Source organism: Sciurus vulgaris (genome assembly GCF_902686455.1).
Source record: "Sciurus vulgaris genome assembly, chromosome: 5".
In the NCBI taxonomy this organism is placed as follows: Eukaryota; Metazoa; Chordata; class Mammalia; order Rodentia; family Sciuridae; genus Sciurus; species Sciurus vulgaris.
In genome coordinates this window covers 90,672,876-90,690,536 of record NC_136465.1, presented here as the reverse complement: position 1 = coordinate 90,690,536, position 17,661 = coordinate 90,672,876, and the positions used below count along the sequence as shown (strand labels likewise).

The 17,661-nt window shown below is 34.6% G+C and overlaps 1 protein-coding gene across 1 annotated transcript in view; it reads right to left on the bottom strand.

Moving 5' to 3' along the window:
* Positions 1 to 17,661, bottom strand: part of ETNK1 (ethanolamine kinase 1) — a 69,777-nt gene that overhangs the window by 27,075 nt on the left and 25,041 nt on the right. The window contains exon 3 of the mRNA XM_079142381.1: positions 1,339 to 1,479. Within this exon, the coding sequence (XP_078998507.1) occupies positions 1,339 to 1,479 (141 nt within the window). The remainder of the gene's footprint in view (positions 1 to 1,338; positions 1,480 to 17,661) is intronic.

Genomic DNA, 17,661 nt, shown 5'->3' with positions numbered 1-17,661 from the left:
CCTCCCAAGTAGCTGGAACTATAGGCATACACCACCATGTCTGGTTACCTCATTATTTTTAAATGGCTTCCCCCAAAACCTTTCAATAAAATGGCTATTTCAAAAGGGAATTCTCTATTTTTATTGCTGTAACTTCCAGAATATCAACATACTAGACATACTTCCAGAATTTGCCTATTCTAGAGCTTGGGGGATACGATATCCCCATATTCCAACTTTGACAAACCACTTACAAACATGTACAGTTCTGTCCCTCAATATCTGCAGGGGATTGGTTCCAGGATACCAAAATTCACAGATGCTCAAGTCCCTTACCTAGGCACATCCTCTTCTATGCTTTAAATCATCCCTAGATTACTAATAATACTTAACATAAGGTAAATGATATGTAGTTATTATTCTATATAATGATAAAAATATGTACATCTTAGTATAGAGGTAATTTTTTTCAAATATTTTGATGTACAGTTGGTTGAATCTGTGGGTACAGAGCCTATGGAAACACAGGGTCAACCACACAAAGCAGATCAAATTAAACTTTGAAATAATCAAACTCAAGGACAATTTTTCCCTAATGAATTATAAAAATTAAAAGAAACAAGGAAAAAAATCTATAGGTCCTATCTGCCTACACTGTTCTCAAAAAACAAAGACTTCCTAAATACAAAGATACAGCCTTCACATGTTTAAGATATAAAGAACAAGATAAAAATTTCCAATATTTATTAGTAATAGCAACACTACATAAATATATGTTCATATTATTTAAATTCTAAATACAGATATATAAATTTTTTAATGTAGAAATTAAAGAAATATTGTAGTCAGTTTGAACCTGGGAAGTCAGTCTTACAAAAATTGTTAGACTCCAATAAATGAATTTAATCTTCATTATCTGGCATTTAAGTAATCACAGTACACTAAGACAACCCAAACTTTTGCACGTTCCAATTATTAACTATACTGTTCTAAAGCAGATTTGTCTTTTTTCAAATCAACTTTAAACAAAAAAGAATTTTTTTTAAAAAGTCTCTATGGAAAATTCATAGTATTCAAAAATGTAAGTATTCATAGGATCTTTATAATTATTTCCAAATATGTGTTCAATATTTGTCTCTTGCCCCTCTGTATACCCTTCCCCTTTGGTGGGTGGGATCTTCAGGGGGACAGAGAGGTAGTTATTTTTGTAGTATCATCTGAAAATCAAAGAATAAGGCTTTAACTGCAATGCAGAGAAACAAAATCAAATATTCATACATAGAAACACTGTATTATTATTACGGTCCCTATTATACTGCAAATCAATGAAAACAATTTCAAATGTAAAACTAGTTTTACCTTTTATTAATGTCTTCATCTGCAAATCCTGTGGGAATGAGAGAGAAATATTTTCCCATCTTGAGCCACAGATTAGATTTGGGGATCCAGCCATTGTGTGCATGGATAGCATGGATTTTAGCAAGCTGGCGTGCTATCAGCCTATTCAAAACAAAGCAGCATAAAAAGAAAAAATTAAGCATCATAAAGTTTATGAAATTGACAGGTTTTTCCACTTAACTAACCTTTAGTCAGACTTCTCAAATGTCTCCTATGCATTTCCATATAAAATCCAGTTTAGCAGACAGATCCTGCTAAGTCAGATAACCTCAATATCTGCTGCTGATCAGGTTTCATATCTTCCATCATCAGCTAGGTGATGCCTGATTACCCTGGACTACCTTCAGTGAGAATTGTGTAAGGCTGGTTTAGCCAGAATGCCCCTTACTCCTGATGTAACCTCTTAGCAATTTTTGATCCACTAACCTCACCTATCCTGCTCATTGGCTATGAATTCCCACTAGCCAATCCTATATTTGGAATTGAGCCCAATATCTTTTCCCAAACTACTGCAAAATCCCACTGCTGTGGTCCCTATACCTACCATGATGGTCCTAAGTAAAGTCAGCTTTATCATGCTGACTAAGTATCACTGAATAATTTTGTTAAGTTACAGTGTCACAACTCAGAGAGTATCAGATTCATCATTTGACCTCTCAAGCAGGACCCTAAATGAATAGCTTTAAAGCATTTGTCTTCACTTCTGACCAACTGATGGTCAATCCACTGGTGAGTCAGACTCCTAAATTTCACTGCTCTAGACAAATATCCATTGAAGCTGGAAAGAACAGATCTTGATTCTTAAAATTTTCAATATGCATTATGAAACTGGGCTAGAATCTCAGGTTTCTTTTAAAAATAAACCTGAGCTGGAAGTTTCTTCTTCCTGAGTCTCCTTCCAGATTGGGGAATATTCCATGACTTCCTAGGCTATAAGTCCTTCCTGGTTGTGAGGCCTCTCTGTTCTCTCTATGGGATCATGCTTCTCCCATAGGAACTTCTCTGTCATCTGATACCCCTCTTCTTGAACCCTTGCTAAATGCTCCATCAACTCTGTCCACCTCCTTCTTATTTGCAAGGTATTGCTGAGGAACTTTATATTACCTGCAGAATTTCTCGTTTTACTAGTCTATGGTACAGCCAGGGCATCAACCCAACATATTTAAAAGCTTCCCAGGTGACTTTAATATACGAACATTTGAAAGCACTCAACTACAGCATATAGGGAATCTACCATTAGAGTAATCATTCACTAACCTATGATTAAATAACACAATTTTATAAGATTTTTATTCTATCACGAACACTGTTGTTCTAATCTACCTAGATTCTAGTAACAAGAATCCTGACTTTCCTTAGACGTTCCCATCTCCCTTATTTTTTAAGTTCATATGGTTTACACAAAGCTGACCTGAATACTAATTGTACCCCATTTGAACCAGTAAACTTAGGAGTAAACATATAACCAAGACTTGCCCAGAACATTTCATCCCACAGGCCACAGTGACAATCCAAAGTAAGTCAAAGAGACGTGATCCCGCTTTCATTAATGCTATTAACTACAAGAATATAGAAAAAAGAAATCTAGTTTTATGTCAGAGGTGTATAGAAAGCTACACACAAATGAACTTACAGTCTAACGTACCAGGCAACTTCATGAAAAAGGCAGGTAGTGATAAAACCAAAAGAAAGGAAAGTACAACTACATACATGCATATACATACACACCCACACACAAACACACATTTTAAGCTGTAAAAACTGGCTTGAAAATTTGAAAAGGAGGGAAACAGGAGACATAAAGAAAGAAACAATCTGCATTACATAAAACTCAAGGGGCAAACTCTGCCAGTAGAATCTAATGTCACAAAAATGCTTAGTGAACATGTGAGAAAGATGATTCAGGAGATGGGTCACAGATCAGAAATGGTATTCCAACAAATTTTATTTGCTGTGATTTTTAAAAACAAATGAGTAACATTGCTATTTTTTATGCTTTTACCCTAAGGGATATAGGAAACCCTGATTTGCAAACTATAAAACATGATTTTAGAAGGCATCCACTTGCTCAGCTAGAGTGACGAGAGTAACAATTCTATGGTAAATACTTCAAAAAGGAATAAAATAGTATGGCAACAACTTCAAATGTATTTACACCATAATGGAATCTGTTAAGTATGAATAGCCATTAAAATAAAATATCAACTAATTTTCAGTGCCTTGACTTTTCTAGCAGAAAGCTGACCAACTGGGGCTGAATCAGAATTTGAATTGATAATCTGATACAAAAGTAAAGCCCTTTCCAATCATAGACTATAACTATAACACTGCACAAAATTAGCTGGAGTTACTTTGAGTCTGCCCCTGTATTTGCAATCTGAACTTAAGCAAATAATTCATCTTCTCTGAATCTTTTATTCCTTATAAGGAAAACAAGAGTTGGCTAATTACATGGTTTTCAAGTTCTCCTTCAGATTTAACATCATATGTTCCTGAAAACCAGGAAAAAATAACTACATAAAAATCTAATTTAAACTTTTATATTCACCAATGACATGAACTTCACATTCAGATTCATATACAATATATCTTGTAAGTTAGCTTCCCATTTCACATCAATTTCCTCAGTTACAGTAATGTAAAGATTACATGCCTATAAACTATGGAGTAACAGAGGCAAAATTTTTCAAATAAGTGATTTGTATAAAAAATTTCTCAGCTGGGCATGATAGAGCATGCCTGTAATCCCAGCAGCCCAGGAGGCTGAGAAAGAAGGATTGCAAGTTCAAAGCCAGCATCAGAAAAAGCAAGCTGCTAAGCAATGCAGTGAGACCCTGTATTGACATAAAATACAAAACAGGGCCGGGAATGTGGCTCAGTGGTTGAGTGCCCCTGAGTTCAATCCCTGGTACCAAAAAAAAAAAACTCTAATAAATTATTCCTCCAAGCAAATTACTAAAATTATAAATGGAATTCTGAAATTTAGTGTTATATAAAACCTTAAAAACATTTTCTGAATAAGGTAATACATGCCTAATCTAACAGAAAAAAACTAAAAATTTATGATCCTCATAACATAGCATAATTGACTTTTGCAAAAATAAACATTGAATTTAAGAACTAATATTCAATATCATCTATAAATATATTTGCCCTATTTATAAATGCATTGAAAGAATAAAATTAATTACATAACAGGCAAAGTTAATATTAAACAGTATTTATGAAGTAGATAAAAATAAAATTACCATGTTATTTTTATATACTAGGCAATATTTTACTATATAATTCAGAATAAATTAGCAGCAATGATATAATAATAATAGTAATAGTTTCTATTTTTATTAAATATTATTACTATTGAATATTACTATTCAATAGTAATAATCATATTACTATTATTACATCACTATTACTGTACTAATCTCTATTAATAATAGATTGCTGTTATTATTATTATTCTATACAATGACTAAGTTATACTTCAAGAAGCAAAGAAAATGTCTTATTATTCTACTTATTCTAACATTCAGCATTTACGAGACACTTAACATAATATCTGAATCAGATATTATGGCAGTCTATCCTGGCAATAGACTCACAGTGCACTGAGAAATTTACCAAAAGACCAAGGGATTCTTCCACTATCAGATTTATAATCAGGTTGATTAAAACGTATTTTTCATTTTCTATTATCTCTGGTAATACGATTTCCTTTCATTTGTATAGGAAAACTAGCATTGTCCTATACAAAATGATCATTCATTTGAAATACTGCCTATTTCTTGTGTAAGAAAGCCACATCTAGATCCAGTCTCTTCTCAAAGTCTAGAATTCAAGTCAATTTCTACAGTTTCAGAACTACTAGTCTTTTTATCTTTTATGTAGCAAAATTAACAGTGTTTCAGTGCTTTTAGGCTGCTATAACAAAAACATAAGACTGAATGATTTTTTAAAATGACAGAAATTTCTTTCCCATGGTTCTGGAAGTTGGGAAGTACAAGATCAAGGTAGCAGTAAATTCCACGCCTGGTAAGGGTTTTTGCCACTTTATTGTTGCACCTTTACATGGTCAAGGGAGTGAACAAGCTTCCTCAGGCTTCTTTTTATAAAGGCACTAATGCCGTTCAGGAGAATTTCTCTTCCATGACTAATTACTTCCAAAAACACCTGCCCTGGAGGATCACGACTTTAAAGCCAGCCTCAGCTGCTAAGCAACTTAGCAAGTCCCTGTCTCTAAAATAAAATATTTTTTTAAAAAGAGCTCAGTGGCTAAACACCTCCTGGGTTCAATCCCTAGTACCTCTTAATACTACAGATTTGGGAATTAGGTTTAAACAAAAACATTTTTGAGAACATTCAGACCATAACAGAAAGGAAGGCAATTTATTTATAATAAGTCTCCATATGTAAATAACAAATATAGGGCCTGCCAACATAGCTCACTGGTTAGAGCACCTGTCTAGCATGTGTGTGGCCCTCAGTTCAATCCCCAGAACAACAAAAAAGATTATAAATTTTTAAACCACACAACTGAGTTCAATTAAACCATATCGCCTACATATTTAAAACTAGACTTTGGTAAGAGATTTTAAAAATTAGTTATGTCCTAATTCTAAGCACCACACTCATTAAAATTTCTGATAAACTGAGCTTAAAAAAAAACATGCAATTTGTTAGGAAAGCCTCTATCACAAAAATTAATAGTTTTTACTAATAAACAAAATTCAGCGAAGTTGCAGGATATAAAATCAACATGCAAAAATTAGGTGCTTTTTTACCCTAACAATGATTGAAAAGAAACTTCATTTAAAATAACATCATAAAGAATAAAAAGAAGGCTTGTACACCAAAAACAACAAAATGTTGCTTTAAAAAAATTAAATACATAAATAAATGAAGACATTCTATGTTTATGGATTGCAAAACAATATTGCTAAGACATCACAACCTAACCCAAGGAGACCTACAGATTCAGTGCAATCTCTATCAAATCTCTATCAAATCCCAAAGATGAGCTTTGCAGAAACATAAAAAAATTTATCCTAAAATTCATGTGAAATCTCAAGGGTCCCAGAATGGCTAAGATCACATTGAAAAAAAAGCATAAAGTTGGAAGTAGTACAATTTGTACTTTCAAAAATGTATTACAAAGCTATAGTAATCAAAACATATGCTACTGACACAACTACAGACATGTAGACAAATGAACTAGAATAAAGAACTCAGATATAAACTCATACATATCCAGTCAAATGATACTCAACAAAGGTACCAGGACCATTCAATGGGGAAAGGACAATAAATGGTGCTAGGGAAAAACAAATATCTACATGCAAAAAACTGAAATTGGATTCATTCCTTATACCACATATAGAAATTAACTCAAATACATCTTATCTAAATATAAGAGCTAAAACTATAAAAACTCTTTAAAACATGAGAGAAAAAACATGACAGTGAACATTTGACAATGATGTCTTCTGTATGACATCAAAAGCACAGGATACACAATTGAAACTGGTAAGTTGGGTTACATCAAAATTAAAACCTGTGCAAAGGATAAAATCAGCAGAGTGAACATGCAACTCACAGAATAAGAGAAAATATTTGCAAATGACATATAGCTAATCCCTGACTTTCAATGGTTCAACAATACAATTTTTCAGCTTTCACACAGTGTGAAAGTGCACATTCAGCATAAACCATACTTCAAATTTTGATCTATTCCCAAGATAGCAATATGCTGTAGGACACATGCAATGCTGGGCAGCAGCCGCACAGAACAGATTCCAGTTGGCCACACAATCACTAAAGATAAACAATATTCCACCATGTGCTGTGTTGCTAAGCTATAATGTTCAGTAGGGTAGGTGGATTAAATGCATTTACAACTAGCAATATTTTTTCAGCTTAATAATGAATTTGTCAGAAATAATTAACTTCTTATAAGTCTAGAAGAATCTGTATTTCACAAGAGATAATTAATTCAGAATATATTATGAACTCCTACAACTCAAAAAGAAACAATCCAATTGGAACTGGATGGTAATAGGCATTTCTCCAAAAAATAAACATAAGGCCAATAAGTATATGAATATATATTCAACAACACTAACTATTAGGGAAATACAAATCCAAAGAACAACATGATGCCACTTCACACTCATCAGGATGACTGTGATCAACAAAACACAAAAACGAGAGAAAACAGAAAACTATTGGCAAGAATGTGAGAAAATGGAACCCTTGTGCACAATTAATGAGAACATAAAATGGTGCAGCTACCATGAAAACAGTAAGACACCGCCTCAAAAACTTAAATAGAATGACTATATGATCTAGCAATTCTAATTCCAAGTATATATTTTTAAAAAAACTAAAAGTAGGACCTCAAAAATACAGTTGCACACCTCTGTTCACAGAAGCATTATTCATATTAGTCAAAAAAGTGGAAATAATCCAAGTGTCTATTCATGTGTGAACAAATAAACAAAATGTAACATAAATATAATGAAATATTTTCAAGCCCTAAAAGGGAAGGAAAAGTTGGGCTCGAGATATAAATCAGTGGTAGAGTTTATGCTTAGCATGCATAAGGCCCTGGGTTTGATCCCCAGCATAAAAATAAATGAAAATTTTTAAAAAAGAGGAAATTCTGACATGCTACCACATAAACCTTGAGGACATCATGCTAAGTGAAATAAGACAGCCACAAAAATACAAATACTGTATGATTCCACTTACATGAGGTACCTATAGTAGTCAAATTCATAGAGATATGGAGTAGATGATGGTTGTCAGGGTCTAGAGGAAAGGGGGAATAGGGAGTTGTTATTTAATGAATATAGAAATTCAGATTTGCAAAATGAAGATTCCTAGAAATCAGCTGCACAATAATGTGAATGTAATACAACTAAGTTGTATACTTTAAAAATGGTGAAGATGATAAATTCAATGTTATGTGTATTTACCACAATTTACATTTTTTAAATAAAATAAAATGCTCATAAAAAGGAAACAGTTCTTCAAAAAAATCTGACTAGGGCACTTTATTTTCTATTAGTAAATTTTATAGACAGCTAGGCACAGAGGCACACACCTGTAATCCCGCCTATGGAAGAGGTTAAGGCGGAGGATCCCAAGTTCAAGGCCAGGCTGGGCAACTTAGCGAGACCCTGTTTCAAAATAAAAATTTTAAAAGGGCTGGGATATATCTGAGTGGTAGAGGAACTCTGGGTTCAAGTCCCAATATTAGGAACATAAAAGTATGTACAATAAGAAAGAAAAACATGGGACTCGGGGGTTGTGGTTCAATGGTAGAGCACTTGCCTAACACCGGTGAGGCACTGGGTTCAATTCTTCTCACCACATAAACAAATAAATAAAGGTATTGAGTCTGTGTACAACTAAAAAAAAAAAAAAAATTAACAAAAAAAAAAAAATGGTAAGTTCTTTTTAAAACAATAAAGATTTATATGTCTTAATTAAAATGTTTATCTTTAATGTTCCTCCCCTCACCTCAATTACTAGGGATTGAACACAGGACTTCACATATGATAGGCAAACACTCAGGCGCAGAGCTATACCCCCCAGTCTTTAAATTTTCCTACTTTTTATAATATTTTACCTAACACAAAATATTAGAAGAATCAAATCTAACAAAGTATAAAAAGAATTATACATCATGACCAAGAAGAATCACCCCAGATATGCAAGATTGGTTCAACATTTGGAAATGAACTGATGTAATCCATCCTATCAAAAAAAAAAAAAAAAAAAATCGGGGCTGGGGTTGTGGCTCAGTGGTAGAGCACTTGCCTAGCATGTGTGAAGCACTGAGTTCGATTCTCAGCACCATGTACAAATAAATAAAATAAAGGTCCATTGACAACTACAAAAATAAAAAATAAAATAAAAATCACATGAACCTATTGACAAATGCAGAAAAAAAATTTTTTACACAAAAATCCATTACCCATTTATCAAAAATTCTTCAGTAAATAGAAATGAAAAATCTTCAAGTTCATAAAGATTACCTATTAAAAAAAAACTAATGGTAGAATGATAAAGAATATCTACACCCTACTACTTAGTAATGAGAAATGAAACTTTCCTACTAAGATAAGGAATAATGCAAACACATTCTCACCACTCCTTCTTAACACTGTACTAGACAGTCCTAGCCAATGTAATAAAACAAGATGCATATAATACTGAATGTGAAGAAATAAAATTGTTTTACTTTGCAAATAACATGATTATCTATGAAGAAAATTTTTGACTAAAAAACTTCTGAAGTAAGGAATCACAGCAAGGATAGATGTTCATGCACGAAAGTCAATCACTTTTCAGGTTAAGGACGTGGCTCACTGGTACAGTGCTTGTCTAGCAAGCAGCAAGCACAGAGACAAGAGTTTGATCCCCATCATCCAAAAGAAAAAAAAAAGTTAATCACTTTCTATATGACAGTAATAAGTGGAACATGATAAAATGCAATTATCTTTTACAGTTGCACCAAAAATGAAAAACTTGGGTATAAATCAAATAAAATACACACAAGATCTTTGTGAGTACTATGAAACTATAATGAAAGAAATCAAATAATTAAGTGGAGAGTCCAAGACTCAGTATTGCCAAGATGTCAGTTCAGCCCAACTTGATCTACAGAGGCAAAGCAACCCAAACAAAAAAGGCAGCAAGTTATTTTGTACATTACCAACAAAATGATTCTAAAGTTTATATGAAAAGAGAAAAGACCCAGAATAGCCAACACAATGTTGAAGGACAAAAACAAAGTTGGAAGACTGATACTACCTGACTTCAAGACTTATTAAACAAGATACTGTGGAATTTGCAAAATGATAAGCAGATAAGAGGCAAAACAGCCCAGAAACAGACCCACACAAATACAGTCAACTGATCTTGACAGAGGAAAAGATAAAAAAAGATAGTCTTTCAGCAAGTGGTGCTAAACTGGATATTCAGAAGCAGAAAATGAATTAAAATACATCTAACACCCTTTACAAAAAATATCTGAAAAAAGGATCATAAAGATCTAAATATAAAATTAAAAGCTAAAAAACTCTTAAGGAGAAAAACACAGAAGAAAACTCAAGGAACTTCATATTTGTTGATAACATTTTAGATACATCAAAGACAAAATCCACAAAGAAAGAATCGATAAACTGGACTCATTAAAATTAAATCTTTCTGTTTTGTGAATAAAAAGACAAGAGAATAAAAAAACAAATAGGGAAAAATATTTGTTTGACCTTTTTTTTTTGGAGGGGGGCATGTTGTTTTGCAGTGCTAGAGATGGAACCCATGCTAGATGAGCACTCTTCATGAATTCAGCTATAGAAGAAAATATTAGTAAAACACATTCAATAAAGGATTATTATCCAAAATATAAAATAATTCTTAAAACTCAACAATAAAGAACTTTTCATAATCCTTTTAAATAAGTTCAAGTAGAAAAAATAATTTATATAGTATTCCTTTCCTAAATGAATGGTTCCAGGAACCCCTGAACCTCCACAGATTACAAAATCTCTCCATGTTCAATAAGTTGCTCATAGAGAAAATGATGCCATTACTTGTACATACAATCATACAGAATCACATACACCATATACAATCCTTCCTTATACTTTAAATTCTCTCTAAATTACTTATAGTACCTAATACAATGTGAATAGCATATAAAGAGTTGTTAGGCTTTTTGTTTAGGGGATAATGGCAAATTTACATGCAACCCACAATGTGACAGTATCTTTAGCATGCTTTCTTTTTTTTAACTTTTTTTTTATTAATTTTTTTTTATTTTTAGACTGCATTTTGATTCATTCTACACAAATGGGGTACAACTTTTCATTTCTATGGTTGTACACAATGTAGATTCACACCATTCATGTAATCATACATATACACAGGGTAATACTGTCTGTTTCATTCTACTATCTTTCAGTCCCCGACCCCATTTTCCTCTACACCATCCAAATTCCTTCATTCTTCTCTTCCCCCTCCCCTCCATGACCTCCTCTTGTTATGTATCATCATCCACTTATCAGAGGAAACATTCCATTCGGCCTTTGGTTTTTTGGGGAATGGCCTATTTCACTTAGCATTTTCCAACTTCATCCATTTACCAGCAAATGTCATAATTCTATTCTTCTTTGTGGCTGAGTATAATTCCATTGTGTATATATACCACAGTTTCTTTATTCATTCATCAATTGAAGGGTTCCACAACCTAGGTATTGTGAATTGAACTGCTGTGAACACTGATGTGGCTGTATCACAGCAGCAAGCTGATTTTAAGTCCTTTGGGTATAAACCAAGGAGTGGGATAGCTGGGTCAAATGGTGGGTCCATTCCAAGTTTTCTGAGGAGTCTCCATACTGCTTCCCAGATGGGCTGCACCAATTTGCAACTCCACCAGCAATGTAAAAGTGTGTCTTTCTCCCCACATCCACATCAACACTTTTTATTGCTTGTGTTATTGATAACAGCCATTCTAACTGGAGTGAGATGAAATCTTAGGATGGTTTCAATTTGCATTTCTCTAATTACTAGGGATGATGAGCACTTTTTCATATAGTTGTTGATCACCTGTATATCTTCTTCTGTGAAGTGTCTGCCCATTTCCTTAGCCCATTTATTGATTGGGTTCTTTGTATTTTTGGTGTAAAGTTTTTTAAGTTCTTTATAAACTGGAGATTAGTGCTCTCTCTGAAGTGTGTGTGGAAAAGATTTTCTCCCACTCTGTAGGCTTTCTTTTCACATTATTGTTTCCTTTGCTGAGAAAAAGCTTTTTAGTTTGAATCTATCCCATTTATTGATTCTTGCTTTTATTTCTTGCACTATGGGGGTCTTGTTAATAAGGAAGTCTGATCCTAACCCAACATGACAGAGATTCAGACCTACTTTTTCTATTTGGTGAAGGATCTCAGGTCTAATTCCTAGCTCCTGGATCCATTTTGAGTTGAGTTTTGTACAGGGTGACAGATAGGGGTTTAGTTTCATTTTGCTGCATATGGATTTCCAGTTTTCCCAGCACCATTTGTTGAAGAGGCTATCTTTTCTCCATTATATGTTTTTGGCACCTTTGTCTAGCATGAGAAAATTGCATTCATGTGGGTTTGTCTCTGTGTCCTCTACTCTGTACCACTGAACTACCTATTTTGGTGCCAATACCATGCCGTTTTTGTTACTATTGCTCTGTAGTAGAGATTAAGGTCTGGTATTATGATACTTCCTGTATCACTCTTCCTGCCCAGGATTGCTTTGGCTATTCTGGGTCTTTTGTTCTTCCAAATGAATTTCTTGATTGCTTTCTCTATTTCTGAGAAATTTCATTGGGATTTTAATTGAAATTGCATTAAATCTGTATAGCACCTTTGGAAGTATGGCCATTTTGATAATATTAATTCTGCCTATCCAAGAACATGGGAGATCTTTCCATCTTCTAAGGTTTTCAATTTCTTTAATGTTCTGTAGTTTTCACTGAAGAGATCTTTCACCTCTTTGATTAGATTCTCAAGGTTTTTTTTTTTTTTTTTTTTTTTTTTGAGGCTATTGTGAATGGAGTTGTTTTCCTCATTTCCCTTTCAGATGATTCATTGCTTATGAAAAAAACGCTTCAGATTTATGCATCTTGATTTTATATCCTGCTATTTTGAATTCATTTATTAGGTCTAGAAGTTTTCTGGTGGAGTTTTTTGGATCCTCTAAACATTGAATCATGTCATCAGCAAATAGCGACAGCTTGAGTTCTTCTTTTCCTAGTCATATCCCTTTAATTTCTTTGGTCTAATTGCTCTGGCTAGTATTTCAAGGATGATGTTGAATAGAAGTGGTGAAAAAGGACATCCCTGTCTTGTTCCAGTTTTTAAAGGGAAAGTTTTCAGTTTTTCTCCATTAAGAATGATGATGGCTGTGGGCTTAGCATAAATAGCTTTTACAATGTTAAGGTATGTTCCTACTATCCCTATTTTTTCTAGTGTTTTGAGCATGAAGTGGTGTTGTATTTTGTCTAACACTTTGCATCAGTTGAAATAACCATATGTGTTTTAACGTTAAGTCTATTGATGTGATGAATTACATTTATTGATTTACAGATGTCGAACCAACCTCACATTCCTGGGATGAACCCCACTTGATCATGGTGCACTATCTTCTTAATATGTTTTTGTATGTGATTTGCCAGTATTTTGTTAAGGATTTTTGCGTCATTATTCATCAGAGATATCGGTCTAAACTTTTCTTTCCTTGATGTGTCTATGTCTGGTTTTGGTATCAGAGTGATACTAGTTTCACAGAATGAGTTTGGAAGGGTTCCCTCCTTTTCTATTTCCTGGAATACTTTAAGGAGCATTGGAATGAGTTCTTCTTTAAAGATCTTGTAGAACTTGGCTGAGAATCCGTCTGGTCCTGGGCTTCTCTTGGTTGGTAGGCGTTTGATGGCTTCTTCCATTTCTTTGCTTGATACTGATCTGTTTAAATTGTGTATGTCTTCCTGGTTCAGTTTGGGAGGATCATGTCTCTAGAAATCTGTTGATATCTTCAATATTTTCTATTTTGTCGGAGTATAGATTTTCAAAGTAGCTTCTCATTATGTTGTGTATTTCAGTGGTGCTTGTCGTGATAGTTTCTTTTTCATCACGAATTTTAGTAATTTGAGTTTTCTCTCTCCTCTTTGTTAGTGTGGCTAAGGGTTTATCTATTTTGTTTACTTTTTCAAAGAAACAAGTTTTTGTTTTGTCAATTTTTTGAATTGTTTCTTTTGTCTTGATTTCATTGATTTCAGCTCTGATTTTAATTATTTCCTGTCTTCTACTTTTGGTGTTGTCCTGTTCTTCTTTTTCTAGGGCTTTGAGATGTAAAATTAGGTCATTTATTTGTTGACTTTTTATTCTTTTCTTGAATGCACTCCATGCAATGAATTTTCCTCTTAGTATTGCTTTCATAGTGTCCCAGAGATTTTGATATGCTGTATCGTCATTCACATTTATCTCTAAGAATTTTTGTATCTCCTCCCTGATGTTTTCTGTTATCCATGCTTCATTCAATAGCATATTATTTAGTTTCCAAGTGGTTAGAGTAATTTGTTTTTTATTTTGTCAATGATTTCTAATTTTATTCCATTATGATCTGACAGAACACAGAGTAGTAGCTCTATTTTTTTGCATTGTGGCTGTGCTGCTGAGAAGAAAGTGTATTCACTCGATGCATGGAATATTCTATACATGTCTGTTAAGTCTGTGTTATTGAGTTCTATGGTTTCTTTGTTTAGTTTTTGTATGGAACCCTTATCCAGTGGTGACAGTGGTGTGTTAAAGTCACCCAGGATTATTTGTATTGTGGTCTATTTGATTTCTGGAATTGAGGATTTGTTTGATGTATATGGATGCGCCGTTGGGAAGGATCCAAGATAGCAGAGTAGAGGGAGGTTGCGTTCCTTGTCACTCAGTAACTCGGGTTTCAAGCAGATGATATCTGTTTCTCAGTGAGGCAGTCTTTGCTGCTTATTAATTCCCTGCTGTTTACCCCGTTTGTCCACTGAGATCACCTGCAGTCTGCCAGCATATCGACTACTTTTTGAGTGCAGATTGCTCCCTGACTGGCGCCTACCATCTATCAATTGTCCGTTTGCCTGCCTCGTGCTTGCCCATCGCCTGCCTTTCACCTACCCATCACTCACTGCTGGAGGTTCACCTGCCGATTGTCCACCAATAGCCTACACAGACCACAGACCGCCAGTGGATTGGCAGCTGCCTGCTGTTGCCTAGAAGTCCACTGTCACAGTGCCTGCAGGTTTGGTTACACATGGCTGCCACCATTTTGAGACAACTGCCAGGACCTGCAGGACCCTCAGTCGGACTGACCAAGCTCTGTCTCCAGGACCCCTGGCCAACACGCCCACACCCTGAGCTGCAGCTCCCCATTTGCCAACAGATTTGGAAGCTAGAGTGGCCATCTTGGATTATCCTGGAAGCAGTAGCTCCCATCTTTAGGTGGGGCAAATCCCATCCTGAGACACCAGCTGGGAGACTGGAAGCTCATTACCAGGTACCTCTCATGCTTCAGGCTACTGAAAACTGGGAGATTTGAATACTATGACTGTTATAGTGTAGGTTTTTTTTTTTTTTTTCTTTTTTTTTTTTTCCTCTTTGAAAAAGTTTAAGTTTTTTTCTAAACTCAAAATGGATTAAGGACCTCGGAATCAGACCAGAGACCCTGCAGATTATAGAAGAAAAAGTAGGTCCAAATCTTCACCTTGTTGGTCTAGGACCAGACTTCCTTAACAGGACTCCCATAGCACAAGAAATAAAAGCTAGAATCAACCACTGGGATAGATTCAAACTAAAAAGCTTTCTCTCAGCAAAGGAAACTATCAGCAATGCAAAGAAAAAGCCTACAGAGTGGGAGAATATCTTTGCCAATCATACTTCAGATAGAGCACTAATCTCCAGAATCTATAAAGAACTCAAAAAACTCTACTCCAAGAATTCAAATAGTCCAGTCAACAAATGGGCTAAGGAAATGAATAGACACTTCACAGAAGAAGATCTACAAGCAATCAACAAACATATGGAAAAATGTTCAACATCTCTAGTAATAAGAGAAATGCAAATCAAAACCACCCTAAGATTCCATCTCACCCCAATTAGAATGGTGATTATCAAGAATACGAGCAACAACAGGTGTTGGCGAGGATGTGGGGAGAAAGGTACACTCATACACTGCTGGTGGGGCTGCAAATTAGTGCAGCCACTCTGGAAAGCAGTGTGGAGATTCCTTAGAAAACTTGGAATGGAACCACCATTTGACCCAGCTATCCCACTCCTTGGCCTATACCCAAAGGACTTAAAATCTGCATACTACAGAGATACAGCCACATCAATGTTCATAGCTGCTCAATTCACAATAGCCAGACTGTGGAACCAACCTAGATGCCCTTCAATTGATGAGTGGATAAAGAAACTGTGGTATATATATACAATGGAATATTACTCAGCCATAAAGAATGATAAAATTATGACATTTGCAGGCAAATGGATGAAATTGGAGAATATCATGCTAAGTGAGATAGGCCGATCTCAAAAAGCCAAAGGACGAATGATATCGCTGATAAGTGGAGGATGACACATAATGGGGGGGAGGGAAGGGTTAGAGTTAGGGTTAGGGAGGGGGGCAAGTATGGAGGAAGGAACTACTGTATAGAGGGTAAAGAGGGGTGGGAGGGGTGGGGGGAAGGGAAAAAATAACAGAATGAATCAAACAACATTGCTCTATGTAAATTTATGATTACACAAATTGTATGCCTTTACACCCATGTACAAACAGAGAAACAACATGTATCCCATTTATTTACAATAAAAAAAAAAATTGTCTAACTTTAAAAAAAAAAAAAAGAAAAAGTTTAAGTTTTTATTTCTTTACTTTTCTTGCTCTATTTTCCTTTTGTTTACCTGTTTCCTCAGAGTCTCTTTCTCCCTTTTCTCTTGCTAACCAACTTCTTTTGATTACTTTCACTGTTTCTACAATCTAGAACTTCTATATACTCTTTTCGTATCCCATTAACAGTTACGTCCTATACCCTGCTCCATCCTCTTTGTCCTCCATTAGAAACTGCAGACCTTATTGCAAATCTATTTGTTATACTGTAGATAATAACTGAACTCATTCTCTCTGTTTATTATGACAATATTGTTAACGTCTTCATAGGGGCTACGTGGTTTAGGGCTACATATTGTCTGTACTGGGCAATGCTAATATTTATCTCCCCCTTAAAGAAGAGGTTTTGGAAACCTATAGGGTCACTATAAGCCTATGGGGGGAACTGCAATACCCAAGATCTGCACTGCTAGAGGAGAAGATACATGAACAACATGAAAAAACAAGGGAAGAAAATGATCCAAACAAACCTAGATTCTACATTAATAGAATCCAGTGATAGCATGGTAGAAGAAATGTCAGAAAAGGAGTTCAGAATACATAAAATTAAAATGATTCATGAAGCAGAAGAGATAAGAGAGCAAATGCAGGCAATGAACAATCACTGCAATAAGCAGCTGAAAGAGCAACTGCAGGAAGCAAAAGATCATTTCAACAAAGAGAGAGAGAGTTTCAAAAAAACAAACAAAAAAAAACAGAAATCCTTGAAATGAAGGAAACAATAAACCAAATTAAAAACTCAATGGAAAGCATCACCAACAGACTAGATCACTTGGAAGTCAGAACCTCAGACAATGAAGACAAAATATATAATCTTGAAAA